General features: G+C 46.7%; 1 protein-coding gene across 4 annotated transcripts in view; it reads right to left on the bottom strand.

Annotated features, from left to right (window-relative positions):
- The window catches only part of LOC309601822 (glutamine--fructose-6-phosphate aminotransferase [isomerizing] 1), a 142,051-nt gene that overhangs the window by 77,791 nt on the left and 39,960 nt on the right, over nucleotides 1-24,300 (bottom strand). For all 4 annotated transcript variants that reach the window (XM_082334987.1, XM_082334981.1, XM_082334983.1 and 1 more), the window contains 8 exons: nucleotides 23,455-23,558; nucleotides 22,350-22,429; nucleotides 20,734-20,888; nucleotides 20,326-20,606; nucleotides 19,275-19,490; nucleotides 16,449-16,678; nucleotides 15,631-15,788; nucleotides 15,110-15,226 (listed from right to left, as the gene is read on the bottom strand). In XM_082334987.1, coding sequence (XP_082191113.1) covers nucleotides 15,110-15,226; nucleotides 15,631-15,788; nucleotides 16,449-16,678; nucleotides 19,275-19,490; nucleotides 20,326-20,606; nucleotides 20,734-20,888; nucleotides 22,350-22,429; nucleotides 23,455-23,558 — 1,341 coding nt within the window. The remainder of the gene's footprint in view (nucleotides 1-15,109; nucleotides 15,227-15,630; nucleotides 15,789-16,448; nucleotides 16,679-19,274; nucleotides 19,491-20,325; nucleotides 20,607-20,733; nucleotides 20,889-22,349; nucleotides 22,430-23,454; nucleotides 23,559-24,300) is intronic.

Here is a 24,300-nt window from a genome sequence, read left to right as displayed (position 1 = left end):
GTGGGAAAAGCGTCGAGAGGAGAGATGCTATGCTCAAGCGGACGGTGCTTTCCGATTCACACAGCCTGTAAAGCATTTACACAGGTGCACCCTGCCCCCCAACACCCTCCTGCCTCACCAACCTGTCCTGTTGGAGGCAACCGACTCGGTCTGCGACACCAGGCGCTGGGGCAACGGAGCCTCGAGGCCCGGTATGAGACTCTCAACAGCTACGTCAGGTTTTCCTTTCCAAATGTGCGAAATACCGGAGCAGAGAAGAAGTCAGAGGTTAGTTTGCAAGACACAGCATAAGTAGGAGCTAAGGCGGCAGTTGTCTGAATTTTTTACTGACCCTTTAATATGTGTCAGCTATGCCAGCCTCAAGTTAGGTCGGTTAATTTAATCACGAGGGAAGACTCATTAGTGTTTGTTGGGTTTGACTTTTTCCTGTGGGTTTGTTTATTTATTTATTTAAATCTGTGCAAGCCCAGTGTGAACTATCCAGAGGGTGGAATGGGAAGTTAATAATGCCTGCCCTGCAGCTAAGCAGAAGGCCTGGGGCTGGGCAAATAACAAGCTTTTGCAAGATCCTTTTCCAGCAAGAGGAAAACGCTGACCTTTAAGGAGTCCCCTTGCGTTAGAAGTAACAGATCATTAAAACACCTACTGCGGAGCCCTTAGCATATTCCCAGTTCAGCTTGTAAAAAGCCAAGGCAAGGGACTTTTTTTTAATCCCCCCCCCATTTTGAGTGCCCAGTGGAACAAAGAGGTGATAAAGTTTTGGAACTCAACATCTTATTGAAAACACCAGTCCCCAGTATCGTCTAATGCTGATGTCCATTATGTGGATACAAAAGGAGATGTTTACAAAGCCTGGAGAGAAAGATTTGTTTTTATAAAAACCATAAAGGGAAGAGGGAGAGACATGGAAGATAACTGTCACAGTCACACCAGCCAGGTGTAACACTTGTCTGGGTCTCTTCCTCAAGGACCAAGAAGTTAAATTAGAGAACAAGGACGCACTCAAATGCTAGGATCAGAAATGGTCTAGTTGGTCAACCTAAGAGAGATTAACAATGTGTGTCCTGTATTTGCAGGATTGTTATCTAAGAGTATTCAGACAACTGCCAGAAATTGCTAAAGGGAGAAAAAGTCTTGCTATTAAGGTGACTTATTTCCTACCTTTTATTCAAAACTACAACGTTGCGACCGACTAGCCAGGGGCCCCTGGCTAGGACCCAAAACCACAAGAGCAGCTGATTGCAACTAACGGCAGCCTGCAATTATTAGTCTTTAGTACGTTTGGCAAGTAGATCAAAATATGATTCTGCAACACTCCAGAATCTTTATACTGCCTGGAGCCTGTTGCATCTGGGCTTATCGCAAGCCTAGCATGTTTATTCTCACGCACGTGCCCCAGGTCAAAGGCAAGGCTGTGCTCCTCATCCTGCTGGGGGTCGATGGAGAGACAGACAGGCTCAGTGCCTGGGCCGTGGTTACACACACAGTCTTTAGCAGAAATGGAGGGATTTTTTGCATCTTCTCCTTCAGTCAACATTTAACTTTCTTCTGCCAAGACCAGAAGAACACACAAGGCACAACCACGCCATGTTAGTGTGCCAAATCTGTAAGCCTAGATTTTAAATGCAAATACCAAGTCTTCGCTGTTCAGATGCTAGTCTCATGGGGAAAAGGCAGATCTGTCTCGGCGTAATCCATAACTTCCTATGACATTGCATTTCACCAACATCAGCGGCTGTTTTGAGAGCCCGGTGGGGGTCAACACGCAGAGTTATCATGCGGGACAAGACATGCCATGTAAGACAGAGGGGAGGAGGTGCCCTGGGTTTATTTTTACCATTCACAGCGTCTGACGTGCTACCGAAGGGGTCAGCGAGAGGCAGGATATCAGGGAGCAGAAGCGCAGTCTCAGGAGATTTGAGTCCCTCAATCAGTTTTTCTGGGTTAAGCGGGAAAAGGAGGAAGGAAGGCAACAGAGAAAAAAAGCAAAAAAACAAAAACAAAAACAAAAACCAAGAAAAGACAACGTTAATCAGGTGCTCAATGCAGTGGCTCATAGTCCAGCGTGTCAGCCTCAGAAGAGCATCTGCACAATTTTGTGTACAAATAACACTATCACTTAGAGATATCAGAGGGCAGCTATTCACCAGCTGGCCACGGTCGTCTAAGACAACTGAGGACATCCTCACCCACTGTGCGCAGCTCTCCCTAAGGAGCCACTGTAAAATAGCATGCAGCTCCTTCACTCCTACCCAAAGCACAAAAGCTTAACGTGACCCACTGAAAAAGAAAAAGAGAAGAGAAAGAAAAAGAAAGAGAAGAGAAAGAAAAAGAAAGAGAAGAGAAAGAAAAAGAAAGAGAAGAGAAAGAAAAAGAAAGAGAAGAGAAAGAAAAAGAAAGAGAAGAGAAAGAAAAAGAAAGAGAAGAGAAAGAAAAAGAAAGAGAAGAGAAAGAAAAAGAAAGAGAAGAGAAAGAAAAAGAAAGAGAAGAGAAAGAAAAAGAAAGAGAAGAGAAAGATAAAAGAGAAAAGCTGCAGTTTTTTCCCCTCTCACCTTCCTATGCTGGGGAGGTCTCTGTTAGTCTTTGTTTAATGAGAAGAAACGGAAGGGACGATCAGAAGCCCAAGATGCTAGAGCTAGGCATACGACACCTATTAATTTGCTCAAGAATGGAATACTTAAGCCCTTCAGAGCTTAAGCAAAACCAGAAATCACTGAGACACTACAGTGCCAGACATCAGAACCTGCCCTTGGGTTAAACAGCTGTCTAGTTACCAATTAATTATTTCGACTATCGGGTTTCAAACCGGACATGTCATTCTCAGCAGTACAACTCCTGTGATTCCCGTTATCCTTCACACAAAGAAATGCAGATAGCCTGGGCAAAAAGCTGATCTCAATTATTAATGTGGTGGATGCATGATTTTGCAATCATACTAACCAGGTTTTCAATAATGAGCTTAATTATTTAGCTTTCACCAGGGCTTCTTCACAGAGTAAGAAGATAAAGAACATTTTCAGGATTTGTTAGCAGTGATCACCTTCAGTAGAACAGCACTGATAAAATTTGCTCCACACAGACAAACCCGACCATTTCAACTTGTTGAAACGACTGCATTTATAATCTAACATTAGAATGAGCTGTGGCCCTGCCGCAGTTACACACTTACAAAATTTTTACGTCTATATTTTATGTTTTGAGTTCCAAGGCTGGTGTTATTATTTATTATCCAAAGAAAATGTGCTCGTAACTGCACAAGAGCGCAGGCTCTGCAATACTGCTGTATAGAAGACTTACCACGCTGAGAAAGCCGAAGAAAAGCTTAAGTTGCACTGTTACATACATGGTAATAATGTTGATCTTTTTTATTGCCCTATATAAATAATAAAGTAGCCTAGCGGCTTTGGAACTACTTATTCAAAGCAGGACAAATTTTACTCCCCATGAAAAACTTCACAAGCCAACACACTAAAGCAACCAGGAGGGGAAGGAAACCTAAATAGCAACGCAAGAGGCAGCTGTTATACCATTAAGGGCCTGAAGAAGGTCAACTGAAAGGAAAAACCTGGTGGGAACGGCAGCCTTGAATGTACTTGAAACCTTCCCACCTCTGTGAGGAATTACTCGCTTCCGAGGGCTGGATTTGCCAAAGAAAATGCAGCCCAACTGCAGAGGTACCATCCTTGCCTTCTCAGCAGCACAAAGCGGGGATTCTTCCTTGGGTGAATGGAGAGGCTGGGAGCGGGGGCTTGGCAACAAAAAGAGGTGTTGATGCTATCAGAAAGGCGCTAAGAAGGATGGAACTGATTACAGTGCGTTGGGAAAACATAACGCAACACAGGAGAGAGACCTGGGGACAAGGCGACAGGGAACATGCTCGATTCCCCTTCCCGGAAGGGACGCGGTAAGGTAACAGGTAAGATAACACCCAGGGTACAGCCGGCTTAAACAGCGTTTTAAATCAGTTAATCCAGATAGCAAGGCACAGGACACAACTGTGGGAGACACTATGGATTGTCTCAGAGTTGAGCAGTGTCGGGCTGACTTTGGCTCCTACTTTGAGATGACATTTGTAAGCTATGAAGTGAGGTGTACGTACGTTGTGAATGTGTTCCCATTTTAGAGATTCAGGCCTAAGAATCTCCTTTCGAAGCAGACTCTTACAGAAGGCCTGTCTGCCAACGCCCAGCTCACTCAAGGCACCTGCATCAACCTCCGTCTTCAAACCCATATACACAGTAATCATTACTTTTATGATCCCATTCCCAAGTGTCTTGCTCCTTGAAGTCTCCCTCCTTCAACTTTACCTTTCCAGTTTCCTCCTTTTTCATTACTGCAGATTTCCCATTTAACAGAGTGGAACTGCCTTGGTCGGGTACTAGAAAGTTGCCTATAGAAGCTCAGCCGCACTTTTTAAACACACAGAAATTATGAGAATAAACACGGTGTTCTTCTCCCTACAGGTTAGTTTTCTCTCCTGTCCCCTGGGCTCAACTGGTTTTCTGCAAAGCTTTAGGCTGTCAGTGGTTCTTGGTCTCATTTTGTCACTTGTCTCACGAGATCTCCTTTCCTCTTTCCGTCGCTGCTGGTGCTGATCTGCCAGCGCTGCGACAGATAGCCACTGCCTCTCTTAGGGCATGATTGAAAGGAACTTCATCCCTTTTGAGTCAGGCTGAGAAGTTTGACAAAACCAAGAAGGTGTCAGGATGAGTGGGAAAGGAGATACCAAAAGTAACAAAAAAAAAAAAATCAGATGCCTCAGTCTATTTTGAGGCCTAGCAGTTATTTTCCCTGGTTTCTCTTTTGTCTTGCGTCTTGTACTAACCTGTAGGAATAAGAGATAAAGGAACAGCAGTCGCTTTAAGTGGTGGGAAATTCATGTTCAGCTAGGAGCGAAGGAAAAGTTAGCGAAGGCCCAGCAAATTCCACGGTTCTGCATTAGTTAGCAGGAATACCTTCTCTACAAGAGTTAGGTTTGGTCTCTTTAGCACAACATGCTTATTAAAAAAAAAAAAAACCACACATGTGCTAAGGGAAGTTTTTCCTGAATCCACATCAGACGTTCAAGTCCAAGAACGCTACATGCCTTCGTAGCAGCAAATAAACCCAGCTCTTAAGCCTCTGCTTCACCGTAGCTCCAACGATCACAGCAGTGACTCAGGGAGCACATCTCCTGCGCACTAGACTTTCCCTGCACATCAACGTTAGGCAGCTGCAGTTTAACTATCTGCAGACCTAGAAAGAAAAAACAAGTCTCTCTCCTAATATTGAACTGCATTTCGGTTCCTGCTACCAAGGGAACTCTCTAGGAGAAGTTTAATTTTAATTTCCAAGAGAAAAGCTGCTTCACCTGCAAGTGAAGTCATGGTTGAGATGGTGAGAAGCCAGCAATGCTAAGTAATTTGAGTAAGTAAGAAATACAGCAGTGCAAGAAGAGGAAAAACTGGGATAACTGGTCTCGTTTGTCTTATCTGTACAAACACAACAGTTCCAAGTCACACACGCAAGAAGCGATCATCAGTTGCAGAACAGACTCCACCAATGAAGCAAACGGCACGCAGCACCTATCTGCCATTTGCAGAGAGAGATGAAGGCTACGGCCTCGGGTACGGGCTTCTCTAGGACACCCTCCCCATCTGCCACCCCCTCAGCAAAGATCTTCTACTGGAGAAAAACCAAGAGAGACGTTTTGCCACTACAGTACCAGTTTCTTGTGACTCTCCAGGCACATGGGCACGCCATCACAAGCTGCTTTTTAGAAGTGGTCGCGATGGCAAAGATCAGTTACGCAGCAAACAGCAACGGAGCCAGAAATAAACCAGCAAATAGAAACAACTTCTATGCTGCAGCTTCAGGGCCCATTGCAACAAGTTTTGTGCACGCACAGAGCTCAGACTGGAGTGTGACAGGACAAAACACATTCTCTATCAATCCCTATGCAGTTAAATTCAGGATTTTATAGTATCAGAGGTCCTACTGCCTCAAATCTAATAGACATGTCCAGATTATTCATATGCAGACATACGAACAAGCCCAAGGATAAAAATGGTTAAGAAAATGTAACGCAATACAAAGGTATTTTCTATCGTACAGCTCCTGAAGGGCTCTCGGGAAGGGCTTTTATCAAACTCCAGCTGGGAAACGTGTGCTTTAATCGGTAACTGTACTCCCACACGAGGCTGCCTCCTGGGGGCATCCTCTTCCCCAGACAGCCTGCCGAAAACCTGCCAGGTGCTCGCCAGGTCACAGGGAAAGCAAACGTGATTCGGGTTCAGGATTGATCCCATCGCTGGTATTTCATTTTCTCTCGGGTTTTTTACTTTGCCCATTTTCAGTCCCGAGAGGATGGCAGCAAGTTTGCCACGGCTTTGCATCAGCTCGGAAGGAGGCTGGCTGAGTAAGCAAGACTGATTAACAAGGCTTAAGAAGGTGCCTAAGCTTCAAAGTGTGCAGGGGGGATTAAACAGTGCCCTACCAGCCCCTTCCAGAGCTAAAGCCCAGCCACATACTGCAGCCTTTAGACGAACGTTTCGCCTCCTTCCCAAGTTCCCAGTTCCTCACAGTAAGAAATTACCGATCATTTCCTATCATAGTCAGAGTAAGCAAAACACGTTGCAGAAAGAGCAAAGCAGGAGCCTACAGCTAACAGCTCTCAGAGACATCCCCAAACAGCAGATGTGGGTAGCTTCAGAGACTGGAAAACCAAATCACTTCCTCTGGGAATGAAAGCAAGAGCCTTTCCTCTCATTTGCCCCAACATAAGAAGGGAGTAACGCCATTTAGCATCAGCAGAATTAACTACGGATTTATATCATGGGACAAGAAAGCAAGATCAATCATGCGTATGTTGAGGAGCACAGCTTTGGACAATTCAGTGACAAAATTCTGACCTTTTTCTTCAGATCCCTTCCTTTCCAGCACATGCACAAATCTGATTTTTGAGATTTACAATTAGTCAATTTGCACAGACTTTGCATCTGCAACACCACCACTGCCAAAGACTACAAGTTGGCATGCTGCATTTGTACTTGGCGATATACCCGTTAAGCGACAAAGTATATGCAGAAAGCATTTTAAGAAGGACTAGAATTATGAAAAAAAGATAAATCAAGAGACAAGGGAGGCAAACGGGTTTTTCGTTAGAGCAGGCTATTAGAAAGAATAAAAAGACTCCTGAGAAACTTGCAAGTTAAAAAGGGAACGGAGGGCAAAAATCTGTCATACGCTGGTAACGCGCTGAACAATCAAGATGCAACATCTCAAAGCCAAAGAAGTCCACCAGCCAGGCACCGCACACAGCAAGAACGTTACTCACTCGTGTACTGCGGAGGAATAGCAAAAAGAAAGACAATTCAATAGAGCACACAGCAGAGTTCTTTTCTTCGGATGTCAACTGAGAAAGAAAGACAAGGTTGTAAAAATCCTGCCAAGTCAACCGTGCTGCGAGTGGGAGGGCAAACTACAAAGGCAGGTATAGATTAGTCACTCGGGAAGATTTCTGCCTATTGATTAATCGAGTATTAAAGATTAAAGGAAGCCCTGTACATTATTCAGCAGCAGAGGACTTTGACTAATCAAGGGAAGGCACTGGGCTTTAATTTTCCTAATGGAGTTCCTGTCAAATTGAATTGCTTCTTATACAGCACAAATGGAAAGAGAAGAAAAAAATATAGCAGTTGGCATGCTTTAAATACACACGCACATGACTTCGAAAACACCACAGAGAATAGTAGGACAACATTTAACAGTGGCTCCCTAAGAGACCAAAGTCAAACAATTTTAGTTTAACTTTCAAGATCTCAAATATTTGCCAAATAATACCCCTTCAGATCAAACTCAAAACCCAGATGGAAACAACACTAGATACTATTTACACTCATTTAGTTGCAATTCCAGTGGTCCATTGGCTTTGTTGCTCCACGTCACCAAAACACTGTATTATACTCTCGGTTAATAATACGGCAATTAATTCACCAAGTTACCAGATAAGTAGTTCTCCTTTTGCATTTTCCCAACTCAAGATGTAAACTCAGATCGTTAGTACGCACCAATATGTGTTTGTGCGTGCCTGCAATTACTTTATCTCAATGCATCATCCTGGTGCAAATAAAAGTTCTTATTAGAAACACAGTTTTTCTTTTACAGTTGTTATAAACACCGACATAGGTGGGCATACAGTTATCTTCTCAGAATTTATGGGCCTGGGGTAGAGTTATGCTGATTAAAAACATTTCATCAAGTATTTTGTGCCAAAAAAAAAAAAAAAAGCCCTCCTACATTAGTAATAGTGGCCTGTTAAAGCAGCTGAACTTGGGTGTTTTGACAGGGATGTCAATGATTTGAGTCCTAGCTCAGGCTTCCAGGTGCTAGAAACTGCCAGCTTCAGCAATCTGATCTCAACACTTCCCAATTCTTTCCCATTTCCAGTTCTTCAAACGTTGCAATCGCCTGAAACTCGCCTCCAGCTCGCAGCGCTGCTGGAGCACCCTGCAGAGAAAGCCTGGGAACCCAGCTCCTGAAGGCCACGCATCAGAGTACAATGAGAAAAATCCTGTTTTCCTTAAAACTCCTATTTTTTAAGCCAATTATGTTTCGAGCAGGAATGGTTATCAGGGCCACACACTTTTCATAGCTAGCTCTAGAGAGAGGCCAAGGGCGTGGACACATTTTGTTGTGAAATTGCAGGGCAAGTTACCTACTTCCTTAGCCCTGATAAGCATCCTCTCGGGCTAACGTAAAAACACACACGGCCGTGGGTATCTGAAGGAAATAAAAAGGCAAAAATCATCCCTAAAGTGCTATTTAAAAGCCTCAGAGAACTCCAACGTGATAATGACTCTTTAATAAGCAATGCTGTTTGCCTTTTCATCAAAAATGAGGAGCCAGTGTGTGCCCAGATGGCACAGGCATGCTTTCTTGGCCTGGGTTTCCTTCCCCAGCTACGTCTACGTGTTTACTTAGCTCTGCCGGACGTGGAATTTCTCTTATCGCACTTTCTGTTATGGCCAAGACAATGTCGCAGAGGCCGCTTGGTGCTGCTGTTCTTCAAACAAATAACTAACTACACTAAAGACACATTTGTCTCTCAGCCGCAGCTAAGATGCTGAATTACTGCGGGGAGTCAATGTTGTGTCAATTTGCAAAGAATGATCCATTCTGTTTTGAAAGGGGGTAAAAAAGATTGCCTCATTGTGCAAAGGCAGCATCGTACTTGGTACCGATGCCGAGAGGCCCCCACCGCCCTGCACGCACACGGACTCGGCCCGACACGATCCGCGGCACGGGGGAGTTTGTCCTCCATCCAGTAACGGGGAGGAGCAGAGCTCCTCTTTCTCAGCTCTTACACCTCAGAGCTGCTGCTCAACAACTTCTCCTTGCTTGCTCTGCTGCCAAGGACCCACACCCACTGCCTCATCCCTCTCCTCTTCTGCAGAGAGGAGAGAATAAACCAGGACTGCTGATGGCACAGGGTGCCTGGGAGAAGAGTATTTACCTGGAACCAGAGCAAGGAGGAGACACCCCCCTCCCACCCCAAACCAACCATCCCTCCAACAGCTGGAAAGGCGTATTTCCGGCAGTACCTCGGAGGGCATTTCACTGGGTTCACTCTTCACTTACTCAAAAACTTGTTTATCTGAGCAGGTGTTTCTAGAGTCAAGAGGATATATCTAAAACCTTTCCTGGCACTACGAGGACTCTTCCTGACTGAAGAGTGCGGGTAACTACGTCAAGACAGCCCTTCAGCATTGCAATTTCAGCAGTTAATAAGGGTCATGGGCTAGAGCAGAAGTCTTCGCATACTCCGGGTCAAACCTCTTGTTAAACCCTTCTGCAAAGCAGGTTTTCAGAATCGAGTCCGAAGTCCATTCATGCCAATAGAAATGAAGTCAAAAGAAACAAAACCTCTTGTACAGAACGGGCATACAACCCCTAGACTTGGGACTGTTCACGGAGAGAAGCCTCAGTGACAAAGGGAAAGATCTGTCTTGAAGCTTCGTAACTCAGTTGAATTTCAGGTCTCCAGAATGCCCTGTGCAAATTTAGCCTCCCATGCTCGTACAAGCTAAATTCATACTGACAGACCCAGCCACATGTAGCAGAGAAATTACCATTCTGATCAAATACTCCATTATGATTAATCAGCAGTGAAGCCTGCAATGAGCTTATTAAGAAGAACTTGGCTCACTTTCCTACACATGCACAAGGAAAAATGTTTTCAGCATGAATATTTAATTCTCCCTTATTTTAACAGATGTTTTGCCATATTTTTACATCCCTCTTGCCAGCTCCTCTTACTAGTTACAATTCCATTAAGAATTGCAGCCATTATACATTGGAGAAGGAGGAATAGACTGGAAACCATTCTACTTCCACCTGATTGCTGTCTACAGCTGGTATTTCTGCTTTCTATAGGCTGCTACGTTACCTCTTCTCTCGAAGCACTTACTGAGGAGCTTGTTACCCACAACAAATGCATAATATCTTAGAGGAGGCTGTTTTTCATCTCCAGCGCCGTGATCCATGCAACCCGGATAGTCGGCTAGAGCCTGCTGTGCAAGGCTTGGCTCTGCTGTGCACGTTTAGCTGACTGCAGAACCCAAAGGGTGATCTCGCTAAACCTACAAGCGAGCAGTCGTACTTAAAGCCACATCTGCTGGCTGCAGCTCCACGGCGGCGCGCTCCTCCATCTGAACACATGTAGGCTGTCTGGGGATGCACCCTATGGCTGTTTGTCATGCGTTAAGCATCGTTTACTTGTTTCTCAGGAATCTGTGCTAGAAAGGCGCATCTGTCCTTCTGAGCACCCAGAGGAAAGGTGGGAAAGCCCCAAGAGGTCTCTGGCCAACATTCAAGCGATGCCAGCTGCACCCTCAGGAGCCAGCACAGGGAGCAAGTTTGCGGCTTCAGCCAAAAGAGAAGCTGAGCTCTCAGCCGGACCCTCAGCTGTCGCAGGTTTGGAGCGCAGAGAGCCGACAGAACTGGCTCTGTATGACAAACAGGGAAAATACCAAATAAAAGCCTCACTTATGCCTGTACTGAAAGCCTTCCTGAACAACGCTGCTCTTGTAACCAAGGCGTAAAGCCTCACGCTTTTACTTCTGAAAGGGCTATGCATGCTCCCCGTCTATAAAAAGACAGGCATAAAATGTTTTCAAACCAATGGGATTCGCTATCAAGGTTTTCTCAGAAATAAAAATATTCCAAAACAGAAAGCAAATATTTAGCAGGCATCCAAAGAAATTCAGCTGCTTCTGCACACAACTAAGGCAGCTTGGAGATGTACAGCTGGAGATGCGGGTAGACGAGGGCACTGAAGTCAGTCCCAGCCCCGCTGACCCGAGGGCACACCTCGAAGAGTGCCCGCCGCGCAGCACACCCCCACCTCCGAGCCCCCCCCGCTTGCTGCGGGGATGCTCTGCACAGGTAACGCAGACGCAGAAGAACAAAGACGACTCTGTTCTGCATGGCAGACGCACAGATTGAAAACCCGAGTCCGAATCCAGGGTTTTTATCTTTTCTGTTGAATTTACAAGCACAGACAACCCCTCTCAGTTTTCAAAGCTAAGGATACGTCTGTAGCTCTGGTCCCTGAAAACAGTCATGAGCTCCTGGCCTCAAATTTTATGTTTAAAAAAAACCCCAGAGATGTCTTTGCAGGAACCCAACAAAGCCAGGTCTCCTGCATGCCCTTGGCCCCTGCTTTGTCCCCATGGAAGGAGATGCACTGAACTCAACAGGACCAGACGCACGCAGGCACAGAGATTAGCAAAAGAAGGTTTAGCACCCGCCTGCAAAGATAGGCAACCGGTCAGGGACAGATTTGTGGGACGAGCAACCTGGCAGCACAAAGACTGCAGACAACTGCTGCTCTGATTATCTGCACCCAAGGGCAGGGTGGAAAGGCAATTTCTCCGCAGTGGTTTCTGTACTATAAAGAATTCCAGAGCTCCCGCAGCTAAGGCTGCGACTGCTGCTTCGCGTGGCTGTGCCGTATCAAACGCAATAGCCAATAAGGAGAACAACCACCATCTTGGTGTGCAACTGTAGGCACTGAGCACGCTGGCAGAGAATTAAACAGTAGTTTGGGCTGACAGACTTCAAGTCAGGAAACCCAACATTTCCAGTAGCATTTGGGGGGGTGGGGAAGAAAAATGTGCATTCATCTGCCTTCTTTTCAAATTAGAGCTGGGCAGGTCAGCTCCTGGCAAGCGCTCGCATAGGGGAGAAAGCCTGTAAGTTCTGCTGCTTTTCTTGAACTGCAGCATTTATGAGTAAAATCCCTTTTGAACCAAAACACATTTCTTGTGCTCTTTGGGCATCAACCAGAAGGAAGCAAGTTTCACACAGTTACGGAAAAAAATAGTTGCTGGTTTTTTTTCCTGAATTGCTTAACTTTCCATGGAGAGATGCCACCTTTACAAGCACATCGCTTTGAAGCTTGGGCCCTCTGCTTGGGTCCTACTGAGCTGAGGACAAGGGTGAGAGCTGTAACAAGCGCTTGTCCTCTGGGGCTAGCTGACAAGAAGGGACCCGTCACGCACATTCACCAGAGGGCTTAGAGAAACTCCAAGAGAAAAACATTCCCATATTCCAAATCCCACTGATTTGCAAATAAGCTCCTAAGCACTTACATAATCTTGTGCTAAAAAGTGTTGGCTGCTGCAGTCAGAAATGTGCACACAGGAAAGACTTTTACGCAGTACTGCAAAGTAAATGGAAATAGCTACCAACTGCACTAGAAAAGTTTGCCAAATCAGTAAAGGTTACGTGTTAACTTGTGCTTCACATGAAGCACGCATTTGCAGTAGACCTTGGAAGCCAAAGAAACACTGACTCTTATGGGAAAGAAAGATTAACAATAATAAAAACTACAATTTCAAAGTTGGAGACCAATTTGAAAATGGCTCAGGTCGGAACAGGTAATTACCCAGTGATTATTTTCAGCTTTGAATACTGAACCTTTAAAGACACCAACATTGTTGGCATTAGAAACAATACGATAACCCTAGGGTCTGCCATGAAAACGAAGGGCTCTTGCGCTCAGCACCGCTCTCACCACCACGCCGATATTCAATGGCAGAAAGCGCTACACATCGTTACCACCACTGAGTTCAGCGGCTTGTCAGTGCCCAGCACCATTGACTAAGGCCCGGGATTTCAGGTGTGCCTAGAAACAGAACTGGAAGATTAAGAGTACAAAACAAACAACAAATCTCCCCTCCCTCCATAAACTCAGTTCCGGTTACCTGGCGTGTCGGATAATGGGAGAGGAATGAAAGGATCAGGCACAGTCAGAAGAGGAGGGCTAGTGTCCAAACTCAGAATGTCTTTCGTTTTTTCAGCTGGTAACCAGGAAGAGAAAAGGCAGAGTGAAACAGAGAAGAGAGAAAAGCAGAAAGCATCGAGCAAAATCTCAGCACAGGCACAGCTCAACAGGGTCCAAGCTACGGCCTGACAAGAACAACACACACACGCACGCTCAGAACATGCTGCTAGTGAAAAGAAAATAAAACCAAAATGACTATCACCACGTAGCTCTCCAACACAACTTAACCCACAGATCTCAAAACATTCCTTGAAAGGGAAGTACTATTATCTCGCTTTACAGCGGCGCAAAAGGTGAAACGCCTTAACAAAGGACAGGCAGCAGGCCAGCCCCCATGTTGGGCCTCTTTGTCTGAAATAAAAGATAGAGCGTCTTGCATCAGACAGGCTCATATCTATGAGGAAAGAAAAAGAAAAGGGCTAGAAGTGCCCAGCCCAGTGTCAGCACCGAGAGAATTTCCAAGACACCTTCCTATGCCAAACCACAGGGCAGGAGAGTCAGGGGGCACATTTTAAAGACAACTGCTAAAAGAACTGAACGCACTACAGCGTCCAGAAAGCCCAGAACATGCAGCTGTTTCTCGGGCTTTGCAGAAGGTACATTTCAGCTGAATCTGGAGCTGCTGCTGCTCAACATCACTCCACAAAGGCTGACAGAACATCACAAACTGTTCACAGGGCACTGAACAGCTGGACAAACCTCAGAAAGCAACCCCCTAGCGCACTCTTGCCTCAAGGACTTCAACTCCTTAATTCTCAGGTAAGAGCCACCGATACCAAGCTCAGTTATAAGCTCCTCTAAATCTCTTTTTATAAATAGAAATAAGCGGAAATGGATTTGTCACTTCTCGCCCCACAAAGGACTCTTCAGTCTCTTCCCAGGACTCCTCTCGCCAAGAGCTGGTGTGCTCCAGTGAGGAAGCGTCCAACAGCTGCCTTTGTCACCGGTAACAGTGGCTGCAGAGGACGGGGCAGAGGACTGCTTGCGTTCAGGGCCCCTGGAAGCTGTTCTCCCATACTGTCCTTGGCAGGTCTTTGCTGCACTCAGTGAGAACTGATGCTGAAGAACTAGAAACAAGCAGCAGCACTCTCCGAGTCTTTTCGGCATAGAAGGGGCTGCTCATGGCAAAACCTTGGTACCTGGGTACCAAAGGAGACGCCAGCCAAGGTCACACAGGCAGAGGCCTCTGCAGAAAAGCTCGCAGACCAGCCAAGGACTCCTGGCCTCTGGACCCAGACAGCACAGCCAGTGCTAAACTTCTCACTGTGCTCTCCTCTGAGGATTCTCCCTGCTCACTCCTGTCTCTGCTATGCTCCTCATTCTGTGGCGGAGACATTATTATCCCTGCTCCTCTCCTTCATACAGCCTAACAACTGCAGGCAAGGAATATCCTCCAGCATGTCTGACCAATGTCTCCAAGTCCAATTCCCTTATTGCACGCTAGATATTTTACTTCTAATTATGAGCTGCACAGACCTTCAACATGTTAAGAAGCTTTCTGTGAACTTAAAGGGTTCACTTAGTTTCTTCCCTCACCAGAAGCCTCACCTCTGCCTACAGACGGTGCCCCCTGTCTCTGCTACCCAACTGTGACAAGTACACGTGCCGTTCCTACCTTCCCTTCTTTGCTGAAGCGCCAACCCTATCCTACAGTTCTCAGTGCCAAGGCCCGGCTCAATTCATGTCAGTTTTACCTTCCTTTTAAAGAGGCTACGACAAAGAGTTGCCACTTTCTGCAGTGCTGTCCGGGGCACTGCCCTGTAGGACGTATTCACAACTCACCTGATCCAGCAGTGAAGGAAGAGCCACCAAATGCATCTGCCTGGGCTGCAGATGAAGCCGGCTGGAAACCTGGAATCAAGTTCTCTGTGGAACTGCCCATCTTTTCTGGAGCTTTCCCTGAAATGCCAGACGCAGATTTAGGGGAAAAACTTCCATTCTGAAGGCTGCTTACTTACCTAGATTTTTAGGACACTATTTCAGTATGTCACTTAAGCCCCTTCCTGCAAATCATAACTTGCAGATGAAGCAGAGTTTAAACTGTAGCTTCTACAACCAACTGATCAAGGCCCCTTAAAAGCAGTTAGTACCTCTCCCTTTGAGGATCATGCTCATTTAATTGCAATTGCTCAGCAAAGAGGACGGGGACAGAGAAGGGAGATTGGAAGGATTTGGCTCTTACAGGCACAGAGGATCATGATAATATGGGAGCACCCCAGCAGCATCTGACCAAAAGCATCATCATTCCATGCCATCTTCCGTTTTGAGAGCAGGCTGGTATTAAACTATCTCTGTGAACCTACCGTCACCTAGCTTCGCAAAGTCCTTGTTCAGCAGCTCCTCAGCTGTGAGTTTGGAGAAGTTATCATCATCAAATGGATTCCACGTGGAGACATCGGGCGGGTTATAGACATTCTGCTGTGAGGTCCTTGGGGAACCCGAGGGTGTGGTGGACGCAGATCTGGATATGATCATCCCAACCAAACAACAGTCATTAATAACCCATCTGAAATCCTCCGGCCAGCACTATGAGCTGGTCCAAGCTACTGCGTTGTAATTACTTCCTACTTAAAACCCTCAGCACAAGTTATTGTACTTGCATGCCCAGAAAGCTGGGATCAGTTAGCCTTATTTACTCATAACCTAACCAGAGCATCCTGGTGTCAGGCACTGGTGTCAGGCATTAGAACAAGCATCATAAGCATCCCATTTGAAACAATTTTCTGCAATGCCCATGTGGAGGCTTCCCGCCTGTAGACACTATGGAAGTGAGCTAGCGAGAACTCCTGGGGAAGCGCTGATGCTAAGCGGCAAGCGTGAAGGGCTTCCAGGGCTACTGCTGGAACAGCTGAAAGGGCATTAGCTTTTGTCATGCCAAGGAAGGCCCTGTTGGCTCAGCTTTTGGGGAGCGCGGAAGCACTCAGGAGGACTTCTGCCTTTGGGGAATATTTTTGGGACTTTCTGCCAAGCCCTAAACTGTGGTCTTGGGAAGGCAAAGACGCATTTATACCACAGGGTTTGCCGCCTGCCTTCATCCCAGAGCTCTGCCTAGGAAATCTCTGAAGAGCCTCATCTGCTCCCTCCCTCCACACCCTTCGACACCAAGTGAGCAGCCACCTACTTGGACTTGTTGAGACTGGCTTCAGCAGCAGCCGCCTGCAGGAGCTGGGTAGACTTGCTGGCGGGAACCCCAAAAACCGCACTGTGGGTCACGTCGCTCAGAATCCTCCTGTGTCCTGCACGCTGCGTCTTGGGGGAGGACGGCGGGGTGAGAGAGCCCAGCTTCTGCCCTTGCACTGCTGCGGGGGGTGTGGTCTGAGGTTTTTGCTGTTGCCTCATTTGTGCCTGCATCTAGGAGAGAAAGTAAAACGGTATGTCCTTGGTCGTGAACAACAGCCATGGTGAAAAAACAGCTAGATGCTGGAGGATCTGACCTTCAAGTCATGGACTGGGGATAGTCTGGAGGGGAAAATAAACAAACAGGGGAATTTGTGGATCTATACTATTTCAGGATTAGTACAAATGCACAAGCAGGGGCCTTCTCCCCTTTCTATGGTGCAGCTCTTAAGGCAAAGTCTCTATTAGCACTTGTTAGTAAAGGCTAGCTGGTGTCAGAAACTTGCTCATGCGTAAAGAGGCTGAGATCCAGGGCAGAGGTAAAAACAGAAATCAGATCATAGTGCGCAGTAGTCTCGTCATATGGACACACAGAGTGGGGCAAGGTGGAGAGCAGTGCTTCTTCCAGCAGATAATGTGTGATTGGGGTCAAATCCCTAAAGGCGTACAGGTCTTCTGCAGAAGCCTTGTGCAAGAAGCCTTCTTAGCTTTCTCTTCGGGGGGGGGAAGCAAGGCCCAGAGGAGCAACATTTGTCATTAGAATCTGGAGAAGAAAAACAGGCATGCTTGGTTTAGGTGTAAGCCAAGACAGCCCAGCTACAAACCTTTTGGAAACTTCAAGGGCTTTCCCCAGACTGATCTTATTTTTCCATTACCTCCCTCTTGTCTCAAACTCACAAACCCATAAATACTTGAAATACTGTTTTGTAGTGTTAAACAGCAGCATCACTTCCAATTATGTGATTTTTCAAAATGCGTCAGCAAGGTATCACGGTTGGAGTTAAAGCAGGAAAACCAGGATGCCAAGAGCAGAAAGCTGCGCACGTCCCCTCCACTGCCGGGGCACTAGCTCCCTGCTCCCCACCCCAAATCATCTCAGGCCATTTTCAGCCAAGGAAGACAGATGAAAGACTTGGAAGGACCTAAAGGGGCAGTGAGAAGAGTTACCTTCCAGCGTGGTGCTTAACTACAGGGGGGCAAGGCAAACAAGTGCTTAGCTGTCTTGCTTTTCACCTGGCATTTTCAGGCAGACTAATTCACTGTGGCCGAGAAGCAAGCTGACCTGACTGCTTCTGATGCACCCACCTTACATCTTGCTATATAGGTCACTGCGGAACGGTACATTTGGTGCCGAGAAATAAAAGGGCAGTGCCGAAATCTCCACAGAAATGAATGCAGAGATTATTAAGCTGAAGTCTCGCGACATGAAAAGGTTTTGACGGGTCCTGGCTTGGTATCTTCTGCTCAGAGATCCTGCTCTGCAGAGACCATGTTTCACTATCATTTTTTAAATGAGCCGACCACTGCTTTCCCCTCCTGACTGCTGCAGGAGTGGAGAAGTGCCCCGATGTGTCCATTCTGATCAGCCTTCCCGGGGGATAAGGCTAATTTTCAATCTAGCTGATTTAATAAAATTAAGACTGTTTTTGTGCTAGTGAATCACAGCAAAGCTCTTTAGAGATGCACTTCAATACGACGTTTCAGGCATTTCTCCTGAACAGGGAGAACAAGATAATAATGGGCCTCATCCAAAACCTGCCTGCATGTACTGAAAATATCCCACCAATTTCAATAAACTGGCTTGCCCCAGGTCATTCAGCAAAACAACAAGGCCAGGAACACAACAACTCCAAGCTTGTCACTTACCCTAACAACCAGCTTAGTGCTGAACATTAATACAAAATCAAAGGGGGTGAATGTGGTGGAGCCTTGAGACACATCAGAGTAAAAGAAACAATGCTTTGCCAGCAGTGCTCAGGTCACTGGCTTTTATGGAGTTTATTAGTCAAATTAATTCCCGATGTTACTTCAAAGGAAGCACAATCAAGAGATGAATTAGGTCCTGAATGACTGGCAGCTCGTGAACAAGCAAGTACAAACTGACCCTTAGCTTGGACTCAAATGCTGTGTCCCTGAAGTGGTTTGTTATCAGATACTGTTTGCTTTGCAGACGTGCAACCTGGTACAGCGAAACAGCGGGCAGCCTCCTCTTGCCTGCTGCTTCCACATGCTTTCCTTCCAACACGCAGCTCGAGTTAGGGGCATCCCTTTGAGCTCCCCAAAACAGGCAAGAGCGGGTGGGATTGCGCAGGATCGAAAGGAAAAGGCACAGCTTCCTCCCCTATGTACTGCAGAGATACTTTGGCAATGGGGATCCTGCCCTCTGGCACAGCTCCCCTGCCTTTAACGTTACAGACAGCTGGCTATTTCCCTGTTGCAGACAGCCATATTTTCCATTAAGTAAAGAGCATTTATTTTGGATGCACGTTCAGATGGTTAGTAAAGTGGAAGATTTATTTCTTTATTTTTAGATATGGTGCTTTGAAAAGTCTCCTTTCCGTAGTATTCATTAAAGAAAAAAAGTCATCCCAACACCAGAAACAACCAGGAAGGCTGCTTGCACCTTCCTCTGCATCAGAGCCCTGAATACAAGGTGGAAGTTTTCCAAACAAGCACCAACATAAAGTAGTTCTGTCGCCTGGTGCCCATCCTGATGCGTTAAGTACAAATAATTTTTAAAAGAGCTTATTTTAAAAGATAGGACCTGGCAGGAGAGCACTTGCCAGTACTCCAAATCCCGCTGCCCCACTCCTTCCCGCAAGGCTCTCACCACTTGCTCCTGCGGCGGCGCTGGCTGGGCCGCGCTTTGCTGGGCCTGGGGCTGCGGCGGCGCCGGGGCTTGTTGCTTTTGCTGAACCGCTGCTACTGCTGTCTTCTGCTGCATTGCTGCCTGCTGGGCCATCATCTGCTGCTGCTGTTGCTGCTGCTGGTAATAGTTCTGCATCAGCTGCTGCTGCGCTGGCGCTCCTTGCTGCATCACTGGGAACTGGGAAACAACCAGTTGTTGAGCCACTTGTTGCACAGCTGGGAACCAGGGTACCGCCACCAGAACTTGGGGCCAGCCACGGGAACGGTTACAGCCACGGCAAGTGGCAAAGCAGTAACAGGCTGCGATGGCTTGGAGACCAGCCGCAGAGGAGCGGTGGAAAACGGCCTTCTGGTCTAACATTAGACCCTTTCTGTCACCCCTGCCCGCGTGGGGCTCCCACGGCACACACTGTCCTGTGGTCCCAAACTCCTTTCTCCATTTTTATCTACTCCAAACCTTTCCCCAGCATCGGAAGATTCACTGGCCCTTTGCTTCCACTTTTAAACATGCTTTAGCAGAGATCGCTGCTGCTACAAACACCTCAGTTAGGCACGCAAGCCTGTCATCTAGACACATCCCGTCTAACACATCATGTGTTCACAGGCCTCCTTATCGCCACAGTCTACCACAAAATCAGACCTGAATCTTACTGTTAAAAAGGCATACCAGGCTTCTTGTACAGAGAGAGCAGAAGAGAAACCGTACCCCTCTGCTCATCAGTTGAGCATAGACCTCAAGACCCCGAAACACTCGGAGCTGTAAAATCTTAACCAGGGCTGCTTATTTTATGTTTGTACGTGACAAAACTATCTCAAGGCCTTCCACGTTGACAGTTAAAAATGCCAGCCTTGCGTAGCAAAAAATCTGGCTAGAGAACTGGAGACACATTGGAAGATGCCTAAAACCTGCACCTATACCCCAAAAACCAGGGGACTTGCCATAAATGCAAAGACACGGCCTTGCAGGCCTCTAGCCCAGGAAGCGTGCAACAAACACGGCCGTGCACACCTACCTGCTGAGCTTGCATCATCTGCTGCTGCTGGTAATAGGCAGCCTGTTGCTGCTGCTGCTGCTGTTGCAGAAGCTGCTGCTTCAAGAAGAGCTGCTGTTGATGCTGAGGTGTGGCTTGCGGCTGAGTAGAAGCGACCTGGGGCTGCGCCTGCGAGGCCTGCTGCGGAGCGGGCGCCTGCTTGGCTTGTGGCTGTGCCGGAGCCTGTTGAGGTGCTGCTTTTTGCTGGGGGACACTTGCAGGGAGCGAAGGCTGACCACTGCCCAGGGCAGCAGGTCCTGCAACTGGTAGGGTAAAAGAAAAAAAACAAAAAAAACCCCAAACAAACAGATCCGTTAGATCAACGTGCACCACAGCCCCGCGAAACGCAGCGCCTGGCACGAAGGCACTGCACAGAGAACGTCGTTTCACCTTGTGGCTGAATGGCTGCTTGAGCCGTGGGTCTCTTCCTAGGCGTCAGGGCTGGCTGAATGGGTAAAATTCCAGGGTTGGGCTGTGTCTGTCCTGCTTTAGGTCTCTGGCGGGGTGCTATGGAAGTTTCTGTCGTAGGGATGGGATCTGTCAGCCTACAAAACAAAGTAAGGAATAAATGGAAGAGCAGCAAGAGCACAGTCTTTGTTAGCCTGATAGTTGGCGCATGCAACACACAGTATGGGTTTAAAAACTCATCCATACTTGAGCAGTATGCGACTGATAAAGGTGAAATACTTGTGGGCATCCCGACACACACGTCGACGCTTTCCAGAAAACTGCAAGCACAGTAAACCTTAACGGATGCATTCCCAACAATTAACCCAACGCTAGTGTTTTGACTTCTTTGCCAATTGTGGCATTTTCTCCTGTTGGACAGCTGGAACTTGTCAAAATCACTCAACCCGTTCAAATATTTGCTACAACATATTGTTTAAATCTACTTAGAATTCTGGATGAGCAGATGAAGGACATAACACGTTAGCTTAAGAGCAGCTGGTGCCTTTGGGCAGAGTTGTCTAAATTGCTATCTTCAGAAGTACCTTAACTTTAGTCCTTCTACCCCAGAATCGGGTCATTGAACCTCTTTGATCCCTGCTGAATATTTATTGAGCTCCAAAAATGCATAGCAACAGAGCCAAGAAGCCAGACACCACCCTGCCCCTCTGTGGATACATTTGCTTGTTAGATATCAAGTTATTCTGCTAACGTGAGGGTAACTGCACTCAGTTATAAAAACAAACAAAGCAGACTCCTGGGACTGACGGACAGGAGGAGAGATGGCTTATTTCAGAGCCTGAAGAAAACCGCTGGTTTTGGAGTGCCCACTTTGCAGTAAAATAAGGTACAAGTTTTGTCCAACAGAATTTACAAGTCTCCATTACAGTTTCATAAGCAGAGCAAGGAGCAGCAAGGGAGGAGAAAAACCACAGCAGTGCAGTGGTTTCCCCGCTAACTGGGCTCCTCAGATGGAGACTGCTTGGGCTCTCGTGTGCCCCCCCCAAAGAAATTACAGGACTCTGGCAGAAATCACAGCAATTCCATACAGTAATTATTGGGTCAGGTTATCATCTGCCGAGGGTCAAACTCAAACAGCAATAGTCCCCAGTGCGGTTTCTCAGCAGACTCGTGTTCTTTGGGCCAATTCCAGGCCCGCTGCAGTCTTTCTCCTGACTTTGCTCTCAGGTGCCCTGGGTACTGCCTCCGGATGGATGACACAGTAGATTCATCTAAGTGCACGGGCTTCAAGGGCTGCTGTCAAGCAATGTCTTCAGGACAAAAAGCCCAGCTGTTGAGTCATGCTGAGTATCACCCAAGCACCATCCCAACCCCCCATGCAGAAAGATTTCCCCTAATATCTGCATTTTCTGCCTTTCAGATCAATGGTTATTTATGTCGTTGAAGCGGAAGCCTCAGGACTGCAGTGTTTGTCTCCATGTGTAAATGTAAGACCACAAGGAAGCAGCTAAATATACCAAGCATCTCTCCTAATAAACGGCAGAAAGACAACAGACAATAAAAAGAGAGAGGCCTGAGCATAATGCAGATGTGGTTACCTGGCCTTTGGTTGACTCTTCTTTGCAGCAGCTTCACTTGCTTTCACCGGGTCTGGGAGTTTAGCGGGAATTGGAGAGTTCTGCAGATCCCAAAACCACCAAATTTTATATTTTGAGAGCAGAAAAGAGAGTCAAAAATAATTTGCAAAAACATCCCAATGAAATGCGGAGATTGGGGGATATCCAAAGCAATTATTCCTCATGCTGGACACAGGACAAACCGCTCAACGTGAATGTCATGAGGAGACAGCAGTTTGGGAGAGTCTTTACAAGGGAAAAATACGGTTCAGCTTTTACTTTCCACATTTACCACATGTGGAATCTGAACACAAAGCTTCATAGCACAACCTGAGTATTTTTAAAAGACAACCTGGAGACAATAGCAGCAATACTTATTAATACTGCTATTAAAAAAATACAAGCATAATAGTACCAAAACCATACATTATTCATAAAGACCACAAAGACCTGAACATGGGGGAAAAAATAGGTTTCTTCTTACCTGGAAACAACAAGATAGAATGTCATGTCATAGATGCCCATAACACCATAAGAAAATACTCGTCAACTCTATTTTTCAGTTGAAGTCTATAAAGATACACTAAGAAGGGGCAGATGGTTGTGTAAGGTCTGATGCAGTCCAAATGCAGTTGGCCTGTCCCAGCCAGACGGCAGACACAGAACTGCTATGTTTAAAACCAACTGCAGCACAGATTACACACGCTATGATGAATGTGCCTGGAAATCAAATCGGTTTCACAAGCGTGGCCTAATTTTCCATGTTCGCACGCACAAGATCTCTTGGTTGGCCTCACACTGGTAACTGGGTGAGGAGGCAAATCAGGGACACACAGAAATAAACGACATATGAAACAAAACCCCGATTCCTGCCCCCACCTCCGAAAAAAACCACTCCCAAACAGCACTGCCAATTAAAAAAAAAAAAAAACCCAACAACCCACAAAAAAAAACCAAAAAGACCCTCCTAATTACAGAACCGGGGAACAACCGACAGAATATGGCAGAATGCTCAATATTCAGCAACTGCCACCTCCGGGCTCCACCACCACCAAGCCCTACATCAGTCCGCTCCTTTGCTACTCACCTGGACGTTCTGGACGGGGCATTCCTTCTTCGCCAATTTGAATGCGAAGTAGGAGACCTGATAAATATCGGGTCTCTTATCAGGGTCCGGCTCAAGCATATACCCTTGAAAAGACAGAGAGGCTAATATCAGAGCAGCAGAAGAGACCGATTCACGGGAGCCATGTGCGGCAGAGCTACGTTTGGTATAACGGGGTGCTAACAGGGTGCCCTGCCTCTTCCAAAGCACCCAGTCGGTGGTCTGCGGGGCCGAGCTGATCATCGGGCTCAGAGAGAAAGGGGCAAAACAGTCAGGATGGACCAGGAGATATTTTCTGACACAGCTATGAACAATTTGGAGCCGCTATCGAAGGCTCTAGGGCAGGGAGGGGAAACGCAGCTTTCCTGGTCGGGAATAGCATTGGTTTCGACTTCTGCATTTCCAAGCGAACCCGCAGTAGAAGAGCTTGATCCAAGCCCGGTGTGTCAGCGGGGCGGGAAGACAGGCCAGCCACATATACCCCCGCCTTTGCATAAGCAAAGAAAACACCAGGCTGCTCTGCAAACACATCCGACTCTGTGTTAGTCAAGATTGTGGCTAGGGGGGCGAAAAAAAAAAATCAAATGCTGTGCTGCAAACAAGAGAGCTGCCCCAGCTTTGCCAAGAATAGTGCATTGTACCCTTAATTACACATTCACTCTAGTCAGTGGGTTATTTATAAATCATTTCAGTTCTGTTTCTCAATTCACAGAAGATGAATTCTTATCACTAGTCTAAGTCACTGTGGCTCTTTTCAGTTCCTTATCCAAATAGATTTATTACTGGAGAAATACGTTTCTGCATAAATAGGCTTATTGTGCAAGTTTC

Source organism: Platalea leucorodia, assembly GCF_965183815.1.
Source record: "Platalea leucorodia genome assembly, chromosome: W".
NCBI lineage: Eukaryota > Metazoa > Chordata > Aves > Pelecaniformes > Threskiornithidae > Platalea > Platalea leucorodia.
This window is presented reverse-complemented; position numbering and strand designations above follow the sequence as displayed.